The sequence below is a fragment of the Lonchura striata genome, chromosome 28 (genome assembly GCF_050655825.1).
Source record: "Lonchura striata isolate lonStrDom1 chromosome 28, ASM5065582v1, whole genome shotgun sequence".
NCBI lineage: Eukaryota > Metazoa > Chordata > Aves > Passeriformes > Estrildidae > Lonchura > Lonchura striata.
Window position 1 is genome coordinate 2111071 of NC_140730.1, and position 21162 is coordinate 2132232.

Here is a 21162-nt window from a genome sequence, read left to right on the forward strand (position 1 = left end):
GACTCTTGGCTGGGTTGTACAACCGCCGTGGGCTCTTCTGTTGACAGACAGCTCGATTAGCCAATAACACGCGAGGAACGGGGAGGCAGCGGCTCGCTGCGCCAATGAGCGGCGGAGGGGGCGGGGCCACGCCCGGAAGCGGCGCGGGGGCAGCGGCGGCGGCACCGGCGGCACCGGCGGTCGGGAGAAGCCGCAGCGATGTCGGAACGGAAAGTGCTCAACGTGAGTCGGAGAGGCATCCCCGCCGAGGGGGCCGGGCTGCGCCAGGGGAGGGCTCCCCGAGGCCGCTGCGGCGGTCCCCGTTGGCTCAGGAGTCGCTCCCGGGATCAGTCTCGGCTGTGCCCGGTGCCCGCCTCGCCACCAGCGCAGAGCACCGAGTGCCCGTCCCGGCCGTCCTTGGGCACCTCCAGGGATGGAGGCTCCAGGGCAGATCGTTCCAGGCTTTAACAGGCCTTTCCGTGAGGGAATTCTCCCAGCCTCCCATTTAAACCTCCCCCGGGGCCGCTTCCTCTCATCCTGTCGCTGTTCCCGAGCCCTACCTGGCTGCAGCCTCCTGCCGGAGCTGTGCGGAGTGAGAAGATTCCCGGTGCTCCAGAATTCCCAAATCTGCTCTCGGTCCATGGAAACATTATTAAATCTTCTCCTTCTCCATAGAAATATTGCCAGAATTCCCAAACTTGCTCACTCTCCATAGAAACATTCCCAAAACTTTTCTCTCTCCATAGAAATAGTCCCAGAATTCCCAAATCTTCTCTCCATAGAAACATTCCCAAGTCTGCTCTCTCGCTGTAGAAATATTGCCAGAATTCCCAAATCTTCTCTCCCCATAGAAATATTCCCAAATCTTCTCTCTCCCCATAGAACTATTCCCATAATTCCCAAATCTTCTCTCCCCACAGAAATATTACCCCCCGGACTTCGATCCGGCCAAGATCCCGAAGCTGAAGCTCCCGAAGGACCGGCAGTACGTGGTGAGGCTCATGGCCCCCTTCAACATGAGGTGAGAGCAGCTCTGGAGCCACGGGGGCACTCCTGGAGCTGTGGGGTCACTCCTGGAATAATGGGGTCACGCATGGAACCGTGGGATCACTCATGGAATAATGGGATCACTCATGGAACAGTGGGGTCACTCCTGGAACAGTGGGGTCACTTCTAGGATGGGCTGGGGGTCACCAAGCCCCCCAGTGCCATGGGCAGGGACGCTCCACTGGGCTGGAACACCTGGAGGCAGCTGAAGGAAGGAGGAATCTCCTTAGGGGGGGCCAGATGTTGGCTGCAGATGTTGCCTCTGGTGCCTCCAGGGCAAGGGAGGGGCTGAGGGAGGGCAGGAGGTGCTGGGTAGGGGTGGTTTCCTTCCAGGACCCCACAGGAAGGCTGGAGAGAGACCAGGGACAAGAGACAGGACACAGGGAATGGCGTCCCACAAGGATGGCTGGGATTTTGGGATGGAATTCCTGCCTTGGAGGCTGGGATAGAACTCCCAGAGCAGCCGTGGCTGCCCCTGCATCCCTGGCAGTGCCAAGGCTGGGCTGGAGGAGCCTGGCACACTGTGAGGTGTCCCTGCCATGGCAGGGCTGGCACTGGGTGGGATTTCAGCTCCCTACCAAACCAAACCAACCCACGATTCCCCGATTTTGAGCTTGGTCACCCCCTAAATTTCCAGCAGCAAAACCCACCTGATAGAAGAAGCCAGCTGGGCTGCTGCTGGTGCTCATTCCCTGTTTTTCTGACATGCCCTGGGCCTTTGCCCTGCCCTTGGCCAGGTGCAAGACGTGTGGGGAGTACATCTACAAGGGCAAGAAGTTCAACGCCCGCAAGGAGACGGTGCAGAACGAGTCCTACCTGGGGCTGCCCATCTTCCGCTTCTACATCAAGTGCACGCGCTGCCTGGCAGAGATCACCTTCAAGGTCAGCCTGGCCCCACAGTTCCAGCCTCTCCCTGCCTTGCAGGAGCTTGGGGTGGAGCCCTGGGAACAGCTGGAGCTGTGCCAGGCTGCTGGGGTGGAGATCCGGAGGTTTGGTTCCCCCAGGGTGGAGATCAGGAGGTTTTGTCCCCCCAGGGTGAAGATCAGGAGAAGGTTTTTTTTTTCCCCCCAGGGTGGTGAGGTGGAGATCAGGAGAAGTATTTTCCCCCCAGGGTGGAGATAAAGAGAAGGGTTTTTTTGCCTCAGGGTGGTGAGGTGGAGATCAGGAGAAGTTTTTTTTTGCCTCAGGGTGGAGATCAGGAGGTTTTTTTTTTCCCCCCAGGGTGGTGAGGTGGAGATCAGGACAAGGTATACCCAATTTCCTCCATCTTGTCCCCTTTGGACCCCTTATCTAGAATCCTAAAATTTTACTTTTGCACCCATGCCACACTTAATTATTACTGATATCAAACCCTCAGAGCTGGTAATTCATCCTGTAAGATTGAAAACTCTTTTCCATGGGCAGAGATCACAGCCAGTGTCTCTGGGGGCTCTGTCCAGGGGGGTTCCTGACCCCTGCCAGGCTCCCAGGGCAGCCAGGGGGAAGCTCTGGACTCCCACAGGCTGGAGCAGGATCCCCACCCACTGTGGTTTTCCTGCTGTTCCCCTCTCAGACAGACCCTGAGAACACGGATTACACCATGGAGCACGGCGCCACCAGGAATTTCCAGGCAGAGAAGCTCCTGGAGGAGGAGGAGAAGAGGATGCAGAAGGAGAGGGAAGAGGAGGAACTCAACAATCCCATGAAGGTACAAGCGCTGCAGGAAAACCTCTCCCACTCTGCCTGACTCTCCCCAGCCGCAGCAGTGACTTTGTAGCCATTCAGATTTTCCTGTCCTACCCAAAAATGAGGATGAGGAGGGTCCTCTTGTGCTTCATCCAGCATGGGGAGGTGTTGGAAGCTCCTGTCAGCTCAAATATCCCAACTTATCCCACCCAGGTCCTGGAGAACCGAACCAAGGACTCCAAGCTGGAGATGGAGGTCCTGGAGAACCTGCAGGAGCTGAAGGAGCTCAACCAGCGCCAGGCCAACGTGGATTTTGAAGCCATGCTGAAGCAGTACAAGGAGCTGGAGGAGGAGCAGAGGCGCAAGGAGCAGGAGGAGGACGAGCAGGAGATGAAGTGAGGGGGCTGGAGGAGCTCGAGTGGGATGAGCCAGGCTGGGCCCGGGCTGTGCTGAGAGAGGGAGGCTGAGTTACCAGGATTTGGGAGGTGGGAGGAGATCCCAGCCTGTCCTGGCAAAGTGTCCAGGGAGAAGGAGTGGAAGGTCCCTCCAAGCCAACCAAGCTGGGATTCTGTGGGATCTGGGCTGCTGTGGGAGGGTCCATTCCCCTGGGAAGGGCCCTCACATGGACCCAGTTTCTGCTCTGGGGTGAAGCTCCAAACCCCAGTGCTCCCACCCCTCAGGATGGAACCTGATCCCAGAGAACCCCCTGGAAAGGGGGATCCCGAGGCTCTGCTGCTGGCCCCAGCTCCCCTGGAGCGAGCAGGGCCTGGCAGTGGGATGGATCCAGCTCCAACCCTCCTGTGTCCCAGCAGGGCCATGCTGGAACAGGCCCAGAACCGCCGGCTCCTGGTGGATTCCGACTCTGACGAGGAAGCGGCGAAACCCCGCCCCAACCCCACGGCCCAGACGAAACCCACGGACATCCTGCAGGAGGTGAGAGAGGCACAGCCTGCCCAGCCCTTCCCCAGCTCCAGAGCTCTGTCCTGGAGCTGTGTGTGCCCGTTGTGTCCCTGCTCCGGGTGACAGTGGGCTCGTGTCACGCCTGAGCAGCTCCCAAAGGCCGTGTCCCTGTGCTGAGAGCAGCCAGGGGTCACTTGGGGATTTCAGGCTGTGACAAAGGCAGGGATGGAGCTGATCCCATCCTCCTTTCCTCGTCAAGAACGAGCTCTGCTGGGCCCTGCTGCTGCTGCTTCAGGCTGGGCCGGCCTCTCCCTGGGCTGTGCTTTGGATTCAGGCAGAACAAAAGAGCTCCCAGAGCCCGGCCTGGAGGGAGGGATTATCCCAACAAACAGCCCTGCCCTCTGCCCCTGTCAATCCCTGCCCCAGGGCCCCGTGTCTGCTGGGCTGGATCAAAGCTGGGTTAATCCCAGCTGTGGTCCCTGGCCTGGCACTAATCCCTGTGCCCAGGGCACTCGGGTTCCATGGCTGGGCCACCTGCGGGCACCCGGCGCTGCCAGGGCTGCTGCAGCCCCAGGGCTGCTCAGTGGCCTTGAAAGGAGCTGATAAAACAGAGGGAAAACAACTTTTATCCAGGCAGGGAGGGATAGGACACGGGGGGATGGTCTGGAATGGCAGGGGAGGGTTGGATGGGATTTAAGGGGACTTTGGAATAGATTGCCCAGAGAAGTTGTGGCTGGAAGTGTGCAAGGTCAGGTTGGACAGGCCTTGGAGTAATCTGGGATAGTGAAAGGTGGGACTGGATGGGCTTTAAGGTCCTTTCAAGCCAAACCATGCTGGGATTGTTTTCTCTGCCTCCTCAGCACCCCAGGGCCATCCTAAGGCCTCTGGCAGTGGGACATGGATCTCCAGGGGCAGCTTTGCAGATCCACATCCCTGTTTGTCCGGCCTGTGCCAGCCCTGCAGGGGCAGAACTCCCCCTCAGGCCCCTCTCCTCGTGTCCCTGCTGGTTTTATCCCCAGTCCCCCCCATGTCCCCTCCAAGCTGGAGCCCCCTGACCCTGGCTGTGCCCTGCAGGACCCCCAGCCCCAGAGCAAGAAGCCGAGGACGGAGAGCTGGGAGCGCAGCGTGGGCAAGCTCAGCACCAAGGCCCAGCTGGCCGGGCTGGTGGCCCGCAGGAAGCAGAAGCCAGATCCTGCCCTGGATAATGGGATGGAAACCCAAGGCACCACGGCCAACACCGGTACCTGCCCCGGGCTGGGCCCTGGAGGGGCTCTGGCAGCTCCCGGGTGGGATTTGGCTCCGTGCTCAGAGCCTGGGGGCCCTGGGGGTTGGTGTGAGAGCAGGGGGTTGTCCCCGTTTCCAGGAGCTTCCTGGTGAAGGTGAGGCTCCTTCCCGGCTCTTGGCTCTCAGCCACGGCCTTGGGGACAGATTGGCAGGGCCAGGAGCTTCAAAACAGCAGATACAGCCCTGGGAACGACACAACAGCTCGATAGGGGTGGAACAGCAGGAGAACTGCTTTGGTTTGGGGTCTGGTGATAAATCCTGCCCAGCTGCTGGAGCGGGGAAGCTTTAAGGAGCACAAAACAAGCTGGAAGGCTTTCCAGCACCTCAGTGAGCTGCCCAGCAAGCCAGGGGATCCATGGGTTTGGGGAAGGACACAAGGAATGGATTTGCTCTGGGCTGGTTGAGCCTAAGCCTTTGGATTAGTGAATCCTCCTGCCCTCGGGGGACCCCTGGGAAGGGGCAGCTCTTGGAGGTGTCCCCTTTTCCCTTCCCCAGCCACCTGCTCCTGGCTGCTGTCGCAAGGACTGGGCTGGTGGGAGCCCAGAGCTGGCTCCTCTCCCCCTTTCCAGGGTCTGGAATATGCCAGGGGGCTGTGGAGGGAAAAGGGGGGTGGTCCCAGACCTTGGTGCTTCCTGCAGAGGGGTGCAGGAGGTTTTTATCCACCTGATTTATCCTCTCTGACCTCAGGGTCCATCCAGGGATGAGGCTCCACTCTGTGAGCAACCAGCCAGGCTGGTGTTCCCAACACTGGGAATTGCCCTGGGGAGGCTGGACCTGACCAGATCCTCTCCCTCCCTCCCTCCCTCCTCTTCCAGGCTCGCTTCCAGCAGCAGCAGCAGCAGCAGCCACGTCCTCGCTGGGCTTGTTGGGAGCCTACACAGACAGTGAGGACAGCACCAGCGACTGAGGAGCCAGCAGGGCAGGGACAGGGCAGGGATGGGACTGTCCCCCCTCCCTGCTGCTCCTGCAGCCCCACACCGAGCTGGCAGCACAGCCAGGGGCCCGGGGATCCCGGCCACTGCTGCTGCCATGTCCTGCCGTGCAGCAGCAGCACAGGGAAGGTGTTTTCCCTGCAGCAGGAACCCCCAGCAGCATGCCTGCTGTGTCCCAGCCCTGCTCCCAGGATGTGTTGGGAAGTGCCAGGGCTGGACAGGACTCTGGTGTGTCCATTCTGGGGGTGCCACTGCCCCCAGCCCTGCAGTGATCGTGCCCAGGTCGGGTTTAGGGCGGGTTTAGGGTGTCCTGTTTGCCCCCAGCGGGGAGGGGGACCTTGGAGCTGTCCTTCCCACCGGGGTGCAGGGGTAGGTGGGCACTCAGCCCCCCCTCCTTCACTTCACCACCAGCTGGTTCTGTGCCGGGGTGTCTCAGATGCCACCTTTGCACACACCCAGGGGGCTCCTGCAGCCCCTCACTGCGGGGACGGGGCTGTCCTGCCACCACCAGCCCCCCAGATGTCCCCCACAAATCAGGGACAAATCCCTCCCCGCCGTTCTGAGCCTGCTGGGCTCCAGCAGCCACAAGTCCGGAATAAACGGGATCTGGCAGAGCCAGATCAGAGCTTCATCTTCCAGAGAGTGATTTGTACGTGGGCACTGTCGGATCCTGCCCCAGGGACCCCCCCAGTGCCCACCCACCCCAAGCACGGCTCTCCTCACCCACGGCCATGAACTTCCCCCTCATCAAGGCACCCACTTCTAATTGCTGAGCAGCTAATTAACACCCTCACAGAGGGGGGGTGGGGGGGTGGGCTCTGGGGCATCTGGGAGAGCTGGGCAGAAGGGCAGCCCCCTGTCCCAATTAGTATTCTGTGCACATGCCTTAATTAGCCTCTTCAAATATTAATGCTGGCCACTGGGCTCAGCCCGGGACTGGGGGGGCCCGAGGGGGGGGTCTCTGGCCGCGTCCTCCCAGATGTGTCCCCCACACTGCCCAGCTGTCACCACCCCCCAGCACCAGGTGGGACCCCGAGAGGGACCCCAAGAGGGACCTTTGTTCTGGGGACAGACAATGCCAGGAGGGGACTGGGGGGCTGCCAACCTCCTGCCCCCAGTGTGGTGTCTGAGCTCCCCTAAACCGCGCGGCAGAGGGGGAGCAGAGCCCCCCGTGCCCCCCAGGACGAGCTCCCCGGCGTGGGTGACAGAGCTGGGGGGGGTCCTTATTCCCCCAAAAACCCTGCAGCCCCCAGCCCCGTGACAGGAGGGGATCCCATCGCCGGGGTCTGGGGGTCCCGGTGACCCCCGCTTCCCCCGCTGTCACACGGGGAGGGGCCGCCCGGTGTCACTTGGGGGTCCCGGTGCCCCCCGCCACCCGGGGGGGGGGATGAGCCCCGCGGGGTCCCGCCGTGTCGCCCTCGCTGTCCCTGCCGGTGTCCCCTCGGTGGTCTCGCCCCCCCCGTGCCGGTGCCCCCGGCGAGGCGGGGGATCGGGGGGGGATCGGGGGCTCCGGTCCGCGCCGCGCGCGGCGGCGACACAAAGCGGCTCCGGCGGCGGCGGCGGCGGCGGCGGCGGCGGCGGGGGGGGTCCCGGCGGGTCCCGGTGCCGCTGGGTCCCGGTGGTCCCGGTGCCGCTCCCCGCCATGGCCAAGTGGCTCCGGGAGTACCTGGGCCGGGGGGCCCGGCGCTCCCCCCCGCGCCCGCCCCAGCCCGACTACAGCGGTCCCGGGGGTCCCCCCGCCGCCGCCCCCGGAGCCGCGCTCCGCGGCCCCGCCGCCTCCCCGCGCCGCCGCCTCGTGCGGGTGGGGGGCGCGGGGCCGGGGGGCGGCCCCCGCCGCCTGCAGCAGGTACGGGCGGGGGGCACCGGGAGGGCACCGGCGGGTACCGGGGGCACCGGGCGGGAGCGGCGGGGAGGGACCGAGGGGTACAGGGGGGCAGCGGGTGGGGGGCTGGGCAAGGGGAACGGGGGGCAGCGGGAGCGGGAGGAACGGGGGGTCGGGCAGGTGTTAACGGGGCAGCGGGGAGAACGGGGGGGTCTGGGGAGCGGAGGGGATGGGGGGAGATGGGGAACGGGGGTGGGGGCCGAGAGCGGCCGGGAAAGCGGGGATGGGGAACCGGGGAGAGCCAAGGGGTCGAGGGGGCAGAGGGGCAGCCAGGGAGGAGCTGGGGTCACTGGGAGAGGGAACTGGGGTCACTGGGAGAGGGAACTGGGGGGCGCCTGGGGACGTTGGAGTCACTGGGAGAGGGGGAAGGGGAGAGGGGTTGGGGGACAAAGGGACCCGGTGGGCGGGAGCGGGGACGGCGCTGGGGACACCCCTGTCGGGGATGTGGGAGCCCCAAGGGTCCCGGGAGGGCACCCAGGGACCGGGGGGCTGCGGGGGGCACAGTGGGGGTCCCGTCCCACCCGGAGCCCTCCCCGCAGGGCCCAGGTGAGAGCGAGTACTCCGAGCCCTTCGAGGGGGAGCAGGACTCGGCGCCCGAGGGCGGCTGCGACGAGGAGGCCACAGGTGGGTGGTGACACCCCGGGCACCCCCAGCCCCCCGCGGGGGTCCCGGGCGCCTCCCACCGCCCCGTTCCCCATCCCCAGGGTGCCCGCGGCAGGGCGAGGGCCGGCGGGTGCGGCCGCGCCGGGGTCCCCAACTCTACGACACCCCCTCCGAGGAGTGGGACACGGCCGGGGACAGCCCGGGGGGACCCCCGGCCCGGGAGAGCCGCCTCCCCCGCGACGATGAGCGCCCGGCCGACGAGTACGACCAGCCCTGGGAGTGGAAGAAGGATCACATCTCACGGGCGTTCGCAGGTGACAGTCCCCGGGTGCCACCTCAAATCCCATGGGTGCCACTCCTGGCTCCCTCCTCCTTGTGGGAACCACCCCAGGGTCCCCCAGCCCTACATCCCGCAGCTTCCATGGGTATCAGTCCTGGCCCTCAGCATCCCCAGCACCCTGGGGTCCCCCCCATATCCCCTGGTGGGTGCAGCTCTCACCCCTGCCACCCCTGTGGGTACCCCCCAAAGCACTCCTGGCCCCAGCAACGGGACACCACAGCAGGGCAGGGCCACCTCTGGGTCACTCCTTGGTGGCACTGAGAGGAGGCGGGCAGGGTGGGTGGGTGACACCCCTTTGTCCCTGCAGTGCAGTTTGAGAGCCCTGAGCGCTCCCCCAGCCTGTCCCGGCAGGTGCCACGCTCCCCCCGGGCCCCCGGCGGCCCCCGGCCCGGCTGTCCCCCCAGCCCCAGGCACGTGGACACCTCGCTGCCCCTGGAGAAGCAGGCGTGAGTCTGGGGGCATCCCGTGGGGTGGCACCACCAGCATCCCGGTCACGCGGCGTGGCACGGGGGCAAACCTGGGGCAGAGGAGGTCCCCACGGGTGGGTCCTTGTGGGGTCAAGGGCTCTTTGACATGGATGGGTCCCCAGGGGGTGTGGAGGGCCCCATGTCCTGGGTGAATCCCCGTGGGGTTGGGTGCTCCACAGGGTCTTGAGTGCCCCATGGCATGGATGTGTGGCCCATGGTGTGTTTGGGTACCCCATGGCGTGGTTGGGTGCCCATGGAGTGTCTGGGTGCCCCATAGGATGCTTGGATGACCCATGGCATGGTTGGGTCCCCCATGGTGCATTATTGTGCCCCATGGCGTGGTTGGGTGCCCCATGGCGTGGTTGGGTGCCCCATGACGTGGTTGGGTGCTCCATGGCATGGTTGGGTGCTCCATGGCGTGGTTGGGTGCCCCATGGCATGGTTGGATGCCCCATGGCGTGGTTGGGTCCCCCATGGCGTGGTTGGGTGCTCCATGGCATGGTTGGATGCCCCATGGCGTGGTTGGGTGCCCCATGGCATGGTTGGATGCCCCATGGCGTGGTTGGGTGCCCCATGGCATGGTTGGGTCCCCCATGGCGTGGTTGGGTGCCCCATGGCATGGTTGGATGCCCCATGGCGTGGTTGGGTGCTCCATGGCATAGTTGGGTGCTCCATGGCATGGTTGGGTGCCCCATGGCGTGGTTGGGTGCCCCATGGCATGGTTGGATGCCCCATGGCGTGGTTGGGTGCCCCATGGCATGGTTGGGTCCCCCATGGCGTGGTTGGGTGCCCCATGGCATGGTTGGATGCCCCATGGCGTGGTTGGGTGCTCCATGGCATAGTTGGGTGCTCCATGGCATGGTTGGGTGCCCCATGGCGTGGTTGGGTGCCCCATGGCATGGTTGGATGCCCCATGGCGTGGTTGGGTGCCCCATGGCGTGGTTGGGTGCCCCATGGCATGGTTGCCCCTCCGACTCCCCTGGGTGCCAACGCCCTGACTGCCTCCATGACGTGGAAGGTGCCCCATGGCACAGGGGGTCCCTGTGGGGTGTGGGGGTTCCCCAAGCCGCAGCGGGTGCCCCGCATTGCTGATGGGTCCGAGCAGCCAGGAGGGTCCCCCCGTGGCACAGGGGGTGCCCGTGTGACCCCGCTGTGCCCAGGTGGTACCACGGCCCCATCGGGCGGGCGGGCGCCGAGACGCTGCTGGCGCTGTGCCGCGAGGGCAGCTTCCTGGTGCGGGACTGCGAGACCAGCCCCGACGACTACTCGCTGTCCCTCAGGTGAGCGTGGGCACACGGGCACAGCCCCGGGCCCGGCCCTGCCAGGGAGGCCGTGCCAGGCTGGTGGTGTGGGGTTGGATCAGGGTGGTGCCACGTTTGGCTGTCCCGGCGTCTGTGGGGATGTGCTGGCACGTCGCCATGCGTGGGACAGGCTGGAGGTGACCCGGGATCCCTCAGCTGGGGCAGTGCCACCCCCTGCCTCTGCTCTGGATGGGGTCCCCATTACTGTCCTCATCCCCACTGCTGTCCACATGTGAGCCTCAATCTCCATGCCAGTCCTCAGCCCTATTCCCAGTCCCTCTTCCCACTCCTATTCCCATCCCAGGTGTCCTCCACCCTATCCCCATCCCTAATCCTATCCTTGTCCACCTCCCTGTCTGAGCCTCCAACCTGCTCCTCATTCCTGTCCTCATCCTCATTCCCATCCCATCCCATGGATCCCATCCCATACCATGGATCCCATCCCATCCCATCCCATCCCACGGATCCCATCCCATCCCATCCCATACCATGGATCCCATCCCATGGATCCCATGGATCCCATCCCATGGATCCCATGGATCCCATCTCATGGATCCCATGGATCCCATCCCATCCCACGGATCCCATCCCATCCCATGGATCCCATCCCATCCCACGGATCCCATCCCATCCCATACCATGGATCCCATCCCATGGATCCCATCCCATGCCATGGATCCCATCCCATGGATCCCATCCCGGTTCCCGTGCCTCATTTCCCGTCCGTCCCGCAGGAGCAGCCAGGGTTTCGTGCACGTGAAGCTGACGCGGACCCGGGAGCAGCACTTCACGCTGGGCCGGGCCGGGGCCGCCTTCCCGTCGGTTCCGGCGGCCGTGGGGCACTACACGGCCCGGGCGCTGCCCGTGCGCGGTGCCCGCCACCTGTCCCTGCTCTACCCCGTGGCCGTGCAGCCCCTGTGACCCCCCGGGACCCCCGCCCCATTAAAGCCGCCGTGGCACATCGGGGTGGTGACGCTGTGGTGCCTCCACGGGGGATTTGGGGACGGGATTTTGAGGGGTGGGGATGCGGGGAGGAGTTCTTGGGATGCGGATGGGGGGATTGGGGACAGGGATGGGGACAGAGATGGGGACTGAAATGGGGACGGGGGAAGAAAGGGATGGGATGGGATGGGATGGGATGGGATGGGATGGGATGGGATGGGATGGGATGGGATGGGATGGGATGGGATGGGATGGGATGGGATGGGGATGGGGATGGGGATGGGGACAGGAATGGGATGGAGGTGGGATGGGGATGAGGATATGGATGGAGGTGTGGGTGGGGATGGGAACAGGGACAGGAATGGGTGTCTTTGGTGCATCTTGGTGCCCAACTCTGGTGTCCCTGGGGAAAGCAGGACAAGGTGATGGCACTGCCACTGCTGTCCCACCCTGGTCTCACCACCGTGAAGGATCCCCAGGATTGGGAGGGGGGCGAGTCGAGATGAGTGCCCCCAGCCACGGGCACGGCACGGGCTGGCACTGCCTGGGGTCACCCACATGGTGAGGGGCTGGTGGCACTGCCCCCCCTTGCTTCCCACCCCCAGCATAGCCCTCGTGTGCCACCAAGGAAGAGGCCAGGGGACAACAGACTGGCTTGCCCTAAACGAGGGGTTCCAGGGGCCGCTGTCACCCCTTGGGCACAGTGACAACGAGGGGCACAGGATGGCACGGGGTGGGGGGGACACAGAGGACGCTGAGCCGGGTGACAGGATGCTGCCAAACACCTTTTTTGGGGGTTTCCTGAGGAAGGGCAGACCTGGGGGAGGGTGTGAAGCACAGCGGGCACTCTCAGGGCCGGGGGGGCACGGGGGGGCCCCGTGCCCGCTGCAGCCCCCGCTGGTACGGGCTGATCTTCAGCTCGGGGGGTGGTGGCAGCTTCGCGGGGTCCCGCGCCGAGAGGGACACCACGTTCAGGTAGATGGCCGTGTCGGAGGGGACAGCGCCTGCTGGGGGTCACTTCTGTCAGCCAGAACCCTCGGGGGGCACACGGAGTGCCCTGAGTAGGGGATGGCGGTGGGGGGGTGAGCAGGGGAGGTTTGGGGTTAGGGGAACACGGTACAGGTGGGCTTGGGGGTGTTTGGAGGATGTGAGGAGGTACTGGGGAGGGGAGTTTGGGGACAGAGTTACCTCGACACCTGTGACAGCAGCGGTGGGCGAGCAGTGCCAGCCCCAGGAGGAGGGCGGTGCCCCCCAGGCCCCCCAGGAGCCCCCAGCACAGCGCTGCAAGCACAGCCAGCAGGGTCAGCCCCGGCCCCGGGGACACCGGACACGGGGATGGAGGGGACAGCAGGGACAGCGGGGGCACAGTTACCTGCCTGATGTCCTCCAAGAGCTGCTGCCGGGAGGGGAGAGCAGTCAGAGATGTCCCTGTCCCCGTCCCTGTCCCCGTCCCCGTCACCGTCCCGTCCCTATCCCGTCCCTGTCCCCCTGTCCCCTGTCCCCTCCCTGTCCCTGTCCCCATCCCGTCCCCGTCCCCGTCCCTGTCCCTTCTTACTGTGGCCACCCAAAACCCCCCAGGAACCTCCCCCAGGGGACCCCACCCACCCAAGGGACCCCACCCACCCTGCTGGTGACCCTCAGTGATCCCCCCGGAGCCCCTCGGCGGTGCCACCTCCCCGCACGGAGCCGTCCCGGGCGGTCCCGGGCTGTCCCGGGCAGTACCGGGGGTGACGCGGAGCTCGGTGCCGTTGCCGGTGGCGGAGCCGTGCCGGGGGATCTCGAGGGTCACCCGGCAGAGGTAGCGCCCGCTGTCGTTGCCCTGCACCTGCGGGAGGCTGAGGGTGGCCCGGGGGGGGTGCCAGGCCAGCCGGGCCCCCGGGGCACGGTGGGGACAGGGGAACAGGGGCAGGGGGGTGCCAAAGCGCAGGCGGGTGGCACAGAGCACCCCAAAAACCCCGGCCCTCACCCACTCCATCCGCAGCAGGGCCTCGCTCTCGGCCACCTCCACCTGGCACCCCAGGGCCACCGTGCCACCCGTGGTCACCTGCAGCTCGCCCGGGTGCTGGGTCACCCGCAGGGTGCCCGCTGTGGGGACAGCCCCTGTCGTGGGGGGATGGATGGCACCCCCAGCCCCACGGTGCCCCAGGACACCCGTGGGGTGGGGGACAGGGACACTCCAGGCTCGCTGCCCACGTATCCCCTGTCACCTCTGACCACACGTCCCATCCTGTCCCCCACCACTGCCGCCTTCCTGTCCCCACTGACGCTGTCTGCCCCCCTCCCTGTCCCCTCCCCGTGTCCCCCCATCCATCCATCCTCACCTGCTCCATCCTGTCCCCCTGCTGCAGCCATGCCACCCACCTCTGTCCCCACGTCTGTCCCTCCCTCTGTGTCCCCAGCCCCTCTCTGGTCTCCCCCTCAGGACAGATGTCCCCTCCCTCCCCATTTGTCACACAGGGGTCAGCCCGAGCCCCGTACCCCCCTCCACAGCGTCCCCTGGGTGGCCTGTCCCCAATCCCACAGGGTCCCAGGTGCTGTCCCCCCTGTCCCCATCGCCAGCTTTGTCCCCCGCTCACCTCCAAGGAGGGGGATGAGGACCCCGAGCCGCCACATCCCCCGCTCCGGGCTCAGCGCAGCCCCCGCTCCGAGGGGCTGCGTCCCCAGGCGGTGCCAGTGCCCGCACTGCCCCTGTCCCCAAAGCACCGCTGTCCCCAAAGCCTCCTGGCCCTCCGCGATGCCACCCGGGCCAGCCCACTGCGACATTGTGGCTTCCGGCGGCTGTGGGACGGGGGAGGTGACGGGGACAGAGAGCGGGACCAGGGCGGGGGCAGGGAGGGGGACGTGGGTGGGGATGGGGATTTGGGCAGGGATGGGGCGGATGGCGGGATGGGAAAAGGGGAAAGGGATGGGGACAGGAACAGGAGCTGGAATAGGGACAGGGATGGGGATAGGAATTAGGACAAGGATGTGATTTGGGATAGGGATTTGGGCAGGGATGGGGCGGATGGCGGGATGGGAAAAGGGGAAAGGGATGGGGACAGGAACAGGAGCTGGAATAGCGACAGGGATGGGGATAAGGATGCGATTGGGGACAGGGATTTGGACAGGAATGGGGACAAGGATAGGGACAGTGATGCAGCTGGGGACAGGGATGGGGACAGGGTTGGGGATAGGAATTAGGACAAGGATGTGATTGAGGATAGGGATTTGGAGAGGGATGGGGACAGGGATGGGGACAAGGATATGAGTGGGGACAGGGATTTGGACAGGGATGGGGACAGGGATTTGGACAGGGATGGGGACAAGGATAGGGACAATGATGCAGCTGGGGACAGGGATGGGGACAGGGATGGGGACAGGGTTGGGGATAGGAATTAGGACAAGGATGTGGTTGAGGATAGGGATTTGGAGAGGGATGGGGACAGGGATTTGGACAGGGATGCAGACAGGGATTTGGACAGGGATGGGGACAGGAATAGGGACAAGGATATGACTGAGGACAGTGATGTGGGACACCATCCGAATTGAGGACAAGTGGCAGCACCTCCTCAGGTCCCACCTTGATCCTGGCACCACTCCAGCCTCGGGAGGAGCCCCGTGGGGACTTCCTCTGATCCCCCTGGAGCAGGGGGACCCCTCCTGCCCCACGAGTGGGCTTTGGTGGGGGGGGGTTCGTATTCCTGGACTGGGAAGCGTGACAGTGTCCCCCCCGCGGGGTGACAATGTCCCTCCCCCTGCCCTCGCCCCCAGCCCCGGCCCGGCGCTGCCGCCGCCGCCGCCGCTCCGGGACTACAACTCCCGGCGTGCCCCGGGGCCGGGCGGGGCCGCGCGGGCGGGGCGGGGCGGGGGCGCCGCTCCCCCTTTGTTGGCGGCGGCGGCGCCGAGCGCGGCGGGGCCGGCCCGGGATGGGCGACCAGGTACGGCCCGGGGCCCCCGGGAGCGGCGGGGCGCGGCGGGGCAGGAGGAAGCGGGCGGGCGGGGGGTGAGGGGATGGAGCGATGGAGGATGGAGGGAGGGATGGAGGGAGAGGGGACGGACGGGTGGAGGGAGGGATGAAGAAGGAGAGATGAAGGAAGAAGGGATGGAGGAAGTGGGGATGGAGGGATGGGAAGGAGGGAGGGAGGGAGGGAGGAAGTGGGGATGGAGGAGCAGGGATGAGGAGCGCAGGTGTGGCGGATGGAGGGGCTGAAGGGTTCAGGGGGGCACCGGAGGGAAGGAGGGGTGCGGGAGGGCTGGGGGGGCGCGGAGGGGAGCAGGGGGCTCAGCACTGCCACGCTCACACTCACACTCACACTCACACTCACACTCACATTCACACTCACACTCACACTCACACTGACATTGCCGAGTCATCGGCCCCGCCATGCCCGGCAGCCCGGCCGGGTCTCCGCGGTGCCCGGCACGGCTTGGCACGGCCCGGCACGGCCCCGGGGCGAGCGCGGGGCCCGCGGGGCCGGTGGGCACTGACAGGGCGCCGGGCAGGAATCTCTCCGCAAGATCATCACCACGCTCGCCGTGAAGAATGAGGAGATCCAGAACTTCATCTACTCCCTCAAGCAGATGATCCAGAACGTGGAGGTAGCCCCGGCCCCCCGCGCTCCCCCGGGGCCCCGCGGGGCCGGCCCCGCTCAGGCCCCGCCGTTGTGCCCAGGCCAACTCGGCGCGGGCGCAGGAGGACCTGGAGGCCGAGTTCCAGTCGCTCTACGTGCTGCTGGCCGAGCTCAAGGAGGACATGCTGATGAAGATCAAGCAGGAACGTGCCAGCCGCACCTACGAGCTGCAGGTGAGCCCCGGCCCGGCGCCCCCGGCCCGCGACCCTGCCCGGCGCTGCCCCTCTGCCCTCCCTCCCCTGCCAGGCCCAGCTCGTGGCGTGCTCCAAGGCCCTGGAGAGCTCCGAGGAGCTGCTGGAGGCGGCCAACCAGGCCCTGGGCACGGCCAACCACCAAGACTTCTCCCAGGTGGGTGCCCGCGGCGCCAGGGGTGGCTCTGCCTGGCTGGCCCCACTCTGGGGGTGTCCTGACCCCCCCTTGCCACCTGCTCAATGTCACCCTGGGCTGGGCACGGCTTCGCTCTGCGTGCTGGGCTGGCTGGGGCTGGGTGGCAGCGTGGGCACCTGGGTGACCCCAGGGACCTGACATGAAGGGGCAGCACGGCAGGGCCATGGGGGGCACTGGGGGGCACGTGGGGTGCTGTGCCAGGCAGGTGCTGTGCCATGGGGGTGCTGTGCCAGGTGGGCCACTGTGGGATGCAGCAATGCTCTGGGATGCTCTGGGATGCAGGGATGCTCTGGGATGCTCTGAGGATGCTCTGGGATGCAGGGATGCTCTGGGATGCAGGGATGTTCTGGGATGCAGGGATGCTCTGGGATGCAGGGATGCTCTGGGATGCTCTGGGGATGCTCTGGGGATGCAGGGATGCTCTGAGGATGCTCTGGGATGCAGGGGTGCTCTGGGGATGCTTTGAGGATGCTCTGGGATGCAGGGATGCTCTGGGATGCTCTGAGGATGCTCTGGGATGCAGGGATGTTCTGGGATGCAGGGATGCTCTGGGATGCTCTGGGATGCTCTGGGGATGCTCTGGGATGCAGGGATGTTCTGGGATGCAGGGATGCTCTGGGATGCTCTGGGATGCAGGGATGCTGTCCTGCTGGGTGCTACAGCTGGTACAGGTCCCGCATGTGCTCCCTGTGCCCGGCTCTGCTGCCTCACTGCTGCTTTTCTCCTCTTTCCCTCTGCGCTCACAAGACGGCCAAACAGATCAAGGATAGGTACGGCCCCCCCGAGCCTCCCCACTAACCCCCCTCCTCCTCCTCCTCCTCCTCCTCCTCCTCCTCCTCCTCCTCCTCCTCCTCCTCCTCCTCCTCCTCCTCTTCCTCCTCCTCTTTCTCCTCCTCCCAGCCAGGGCCCCACAGGGGGTGGTCCCAAGGTGCTGGGGTGGCCCTGTGGGTGCTGGGGTGGCCCCGTGGGTGCTGGCATGGCTGTGCCCACCCTCCCCAGGGTCACACAGGGCAGGGGGGGTGCCCGGCCCCTCTGAGCCCCGTGCCCTGTCCTGGCACAGCGTGACGATGGCTCCGGCCTTCCGCCTGTCGCTCAAGGCCAAGGTCAGTGACAACATGAGCCACCTGATGGTGGATTTCGCCCAGGAACGGCGCCTGCTGCAGGGCCTCGCCTTCCTGCCAGGTATTGCCAGGGCAGGGGGGCACGGGGGGACAGGGCAGGGCACGGCCAGCCTGGCACCGGGGTGGGGGTCACGCCCTGGGGCACTGCCAGGCCTGGGGTGCCTTTCCAGAGGGGCAGGAAGGTGCCAGGGATGGGTGGAGGCATGAGGGGTTTGGGTGTTGTGCCCAGGGGGGCGGTGAGGGCCGTGCTGGGGGTGTCTGGCTGCCATGGGGTGGGGTCCCATGGGTGCCACACCTGAGGTTTGTGACTTGTTGAGCCCGCGGGGTGTGGGGGAGCCCTGGGGGTGCCCGGGAGCGCTGGGGAAGCCCTGTGTGACAGGGAGGGGGGACACTGGCACGGCTGCTCCTGCGGGCAGTGCCCAGCGCCCCCGAGATCGACCTGGCGGAGTCTCTGGTGGCCGATAACTGTGTGACCCTGGCCTGGAGGATGCCCCACGAGGACAGCAAGATCGACCACTACGTGCTGGAGTACCGCAGGACCAACTTCGAGGGGCCCCCCCGTGCCAAGGAGGACCAGCCCTGGATGGTCATCGAGGGCATCAAGGGCACTGAGTACACCCTCACTGGTGAGGGCACGGCCCTGCAGCCGGCCCTGGGCGGGCACCGGGCTTGTCCCAGGCTCTGTAAGGGACACGGGGGTGGCAGTGCCCTCCTTGTGCCCCACCCCGTGACCCCGCTGTGCCCGCAGGGCTGAAGTTTGACATGAAGTACATGAATTTTCGGGTGCGGGCGTGTAACAAGGCGGTGGCGGGCGATTTCTCCGAGCCGGTCACTTTGGAGACCAGAGGTGGGTCCGGGGAGGGTGGCAGGTGCCCGTGTGCCCCTGTGCCAGCCCTGTGGGGCGATGGCCAGGCTGGGGGAGCCGCGGCACCGCTGACGGGGGCCGTCCCCAGCGTTCGTGTTCCGGCTGGATGCCAGCACGTGCCACCAGAACCTGCGGGTGGAGGAGCTGAGCGTGGAGTGGGACGCCACGGGAGGGAAGGTGCAGGACGTCAAGGCCCGCGAGAAGGATGGCAAGGGCAGGACAGCGTCCCCTGCCAACTCCCCTGCCAGGTAATGCCACCCCCGGGCCCCCAGCACGGCCCCTGGGCCTGGCAGTGCCAACCCTGCCCTGTCCCCGCGTGCCAGGGTGGTGCAGTCGCCCAAGAGGATGTCCCTGGGCCGTGGGGGCCGTGACCGATTCACCGCAGAGTCCTACACGGTGCTGGGTGAGAGGAGCACACGGGGTGGGGCTTGGGCACCCAGGGGTGTGGGGTTTGGGCACCCAGGGGTGGGGTTTGGGCACCCAGGGGTGGGGTTTGGGCACCCAGGGGTGTGGGGCTTGGGCACCCAGGGGTGTGGGTGAGGAGGGGATACACGGGGTGGGGGTTTGGGCACCCAGGGTTGTGGGGTTTGGGCACCCAGGGGTGTGGGGTTTGGGCACCGAGGGGTGGGGTTTGGGCACCCAGGGGTGTGGGTGAGAGGAACACAGGGGGTTTAGGGTTTGGGCACCCAGGGCTTTGGGGCTTAGGCACCCAGGGGTTTGGGGTTTGGGCACCCAGGGGTGTGGGGTTTGGGCACCCAGAGATGTGGGGATTTGGGCATCCAGGGGTGTGGGGTTTGGGTACCCAGGGGTTTGGGGTTTGGGCACCCAGGGGTGTGGGGCTTTGGGCCATGTAGGGATGTGGGTGAGGAGGGGGCACAGAGGGGGCGATGCAGGGGTGCAGGGTGGCACCGTGGCGGGGTGGGGACGGGACAGGGCACCCTTGGGTGCCCCAGGCAGAGCCGTGGCCGTGCCCCAGGGGACACCCTGATCGACGGGGACGAGCACTACTGGGAGGTGCGCTACGACCGCGAGAGCAAAGCCTTCGGCGTGGGCGTGGCCTACCGCAGCCTGGGCAAGTTCGACCAGCTGGGCAAGACGGCGGCATCGTGGTGCCTGCACCTCAACAACTGGCTGCAGGTCAGCTTCAGCGCCAAGCACAACAACAAGGCCAAGGTGCTCGACGTGCCCGTGCCCGACTGCATCGGCGTCTACTGCAACTTCCACGAAGGTGCGGCTGGGCTGGGCTGCGGCTGGCACCTGCCTGGGCGTTGGGCCCTCCCTGGGTACCAGTGTGGTATTGGCACCGCCATGGGCATTGTCACCGCCATGGGCACTGTCACCTCCATGGGCATTGTCATCACCATGGCCATTGCCACCTCCATGTCCATTGTCACCTCCCTGGCCATTGTCACCTTCATGGGCATTGTCATCACCATGGCCATTGCCACCTCCATGTCCATTGTCACCTCCCTGGCCATTGTCACCTTCATGGGCATTGTCATCACCATGGCCATTGTCACCTCCATGGCCATTGTCACCTCCCTGGGTACCAGTGTGGTATTGTCACCACCATGGGCATTGTCACCTCCATGGGCACCAGTGTGGTATTGGCACCACAATGGGCACTGTCACCTCCATGGCCATTGTCACCTTCATGGGCATTGTCATCACCATGGCCATTGTCACCTCCCTGGGTACCAGTGTGGTATTGTCACCACCATGGGCATTGTCACCTCCATGGACACCAGTGTGGTATTGGCACCACAATGGGCACTGTCACCACCCTGGCCACTGTCACCACCCTGGCCACTGTCACCACCATGGCCATTGTCACCACCATGGCCATTGTCACCTCCATGGGCATTGTCACCTCCATGGGCACCAGCATGTCCATACTTCACATGGCCACCAACATCCACCATTGTCATCACCCTGGCCATTGTCACCACCCTGGGCACCAGTGTGGCATTGGCACCACCATGGGCACTGTCACCTTCATGAACACTGTCACCACCATGGCCATTGTCACCTCCCTGGGCACCAATGTGGCATTGTCACCTCCATGGGCATTGCCAACCTCCATGGCCACCAGCATGTCCATACTCCAGCATGGCCACCAACATCCACCACTGTCACCTCCATGGCCACTGTCACCACCACAGGCACTGTGCCCGCCCCGTGCCCACCGTGTCCCCATTCCCGCAGGTTTCCTGTCCTTCTACAACGCCCGCACCAAGCAGCTGCTCCACACCTTCAAGGCCAAGTTCTCGCAGCCGGTGCTGCCGGCCTTCATGGTAAGGCTGGGGGGCAGGGCTGGGGGTCCTGGGGGTCTGCCAGCGCTGGGTGCCACCCGCTGAGCCCCTGCTGTGTCCCCAGGTGTGGTGTGGCAGCTTCCAGGTGACATCAGGCTTGCAGGTGCCCAGCGCCGTGCGCTGCCTCCAGAAGCGCAACAGCACCGCCAGCAGCTCCAGCCTGCCCTGAGCCTGGGCACGGCCCGGGACATACCCAGCCCACCCCAGCCCTGCCGGGCTCTGCCACCTCTGGGGCTGCCCCCCAACTCTGTGCCCCCCCCAGCACCGCCCTGCAGGGCTCTGCCACCTCCGGGGCTGCCCCCCAACTCTGTGCCCCCCCCCGTGTCACTGGGGCTCGTTGTCCCCCCCAGCACCGAGAGCTGCTTCTGGCCTGGAGAATAAATCGGGATGTGGGTGTGACCCGGCCGTGCTGGGGGCACAGGGGGCACTTTGGGGTTCCTGTGACACCCCCGTGGTGCCAGGGGGCACTTTGGGGTTCCTGTGACACCCCTGTGGTGCCAGGAGCAGGAAGGGGCTGGGTGGGCA

The 21162-nt window shown here is 65.8% G+C and overlaps 4 protein-coding genes across 9 annotated transcripts; 3 read left to right on the top strand and 1 right to left on the bottom strand.

Moving 5' to 3' along the window:
- The first annotated feature begins 131 nt into the window (after positions 1 to 131).
- On the top strand, positions 132 to 6438 carry YJU2 (YJU2 splicing factor homolog). Its single transcript, XM_021546167.4, has 8 exons — positions 132 to 222; positions 900 to 1000; positions 1764 to 1908; positions 2579 to 2713; positions 2905 to 3086; positions 3504 to 3624; positions 4666 to 4831; positions 5691 to 6438. Exons 1-8 carry the CDS (start codon positions 199 to 201, stop codon positions 5780 to 5782), a joined length of 966 nt encoding a protein of 321 aa, XP_021401842.1. The 5' UTR covers positions 132 to 198; the 3' UTR covers positions 5783 to 6438.
- A 940-nt stretch (positions 6439 to 7378) lies between these two features.
- Positions 7379 to 11517, top strand: SHD (Src homology 2 domain containing transforming protein D). Its single transcript, XM_077788842.2, has 6 exons — positions 7379 to 7653; positions 8229 to 8313; positions 8394 to 8606; positions 8940 to 9078; positions 10260 to 10379; positions 11135 to 11517. The coding sequence occupies exons 1-6, from the start codon at positions 7450 to 7452 to the stop codon at positions 11319 to 11321; spliced, it is 948 nt and encodes a 315-aa protein (XP_077644968.1). The 5' UTR covers positions 7379 to 7449; the 3' UTR covers positions 11322 to 11517.
- A 589-nt stretch (positions 11518 to 12106) lies between these two features.
- Positions 12107 to 14103, bottom strand: LOC144247583 (advanced glycation end product-specific receptor-like). Of its 5 annotated transcripts, none has more exons than XM_085562245.1 (5): positions 13919 to 14103; positions 13065 to 13427; positions 12715 to 12738; positions 12531 to 12623; positions 12107 to 12349 (listed from the first exon to the last, which is right to left on the bottom strand). In XM_085562245.1, the coding sequence occupies exons 1-5, from the start codon at positions 13953 to 13955 to the stop codon at positions 12192 to 12194; spliced, it is 675 nt and encodes a 224-aa protein (XP_085418371.1). In that variant the 5' UTR covers positions 13956 to 14103; the 3' UTR covers positions 12107 to 12191. The 5 variants fall into 5 exon arrangements, with proteins under 5 accessions (XP_085418371.1, XP_085418370.1, XP_085418368.1 ...); XM_085562244.1 differs by having other exon boundaries at positions 12107 to 12346; positions 12715 to 12735; positions 13065 to 13442; XM_085562242.1 differs by having other exon boundaries at positions 12715 to 12735; positions 13065 to 13442.
- Positions 14104 to 15206: 1103 nt separating this feature from the next.
- On the top strand, positions 15207 to 21036 carry FSD1 (fibronectin type III and SPRY domain containing 1). 2 transcript variants are annotated; one of them, XM_085562191.1, is made up of 13 exons: positions 15207 to 15259; positions 15825 to 15920; positions 15994 to 16125; positions 16199 to 16300; positions 17002 to 17109; positions 17400 to 17521; positions 17877 to 18086; positions 18209 to 18307; positions 18414 to 18573; positions 18649 to 18728; positions 19302 to 19553; positions 20531 to 20619; positions 20702 to 21036. In XM_085562191.1, exons 5-13 carry the CDS (start codon positions 17018 to 17020, stop codon positions 20804 to 20806), a joined length of 1209 nt encoding a protein of 402 aa, XP_085418317.1. In that variant the 5' UTR covers positions 15207 to 15259; positions 15825 to 15920; positions 15994 to 16125; positions 16199 to 16300; positions 17002 to 17017; the 3' UTR covers positions 20807 to 21036. The 2 variants fall into 2 exon arrangements, with proteins under 2 accessions (XP_085418317.1, XP_077644960.1); XM_077788834.2 differs by having other exon boundaries at positions 17087 to 17109.
- The last annotated feature ends 126 nt before the right edge of the window (positions 21037 to 21162 follow it).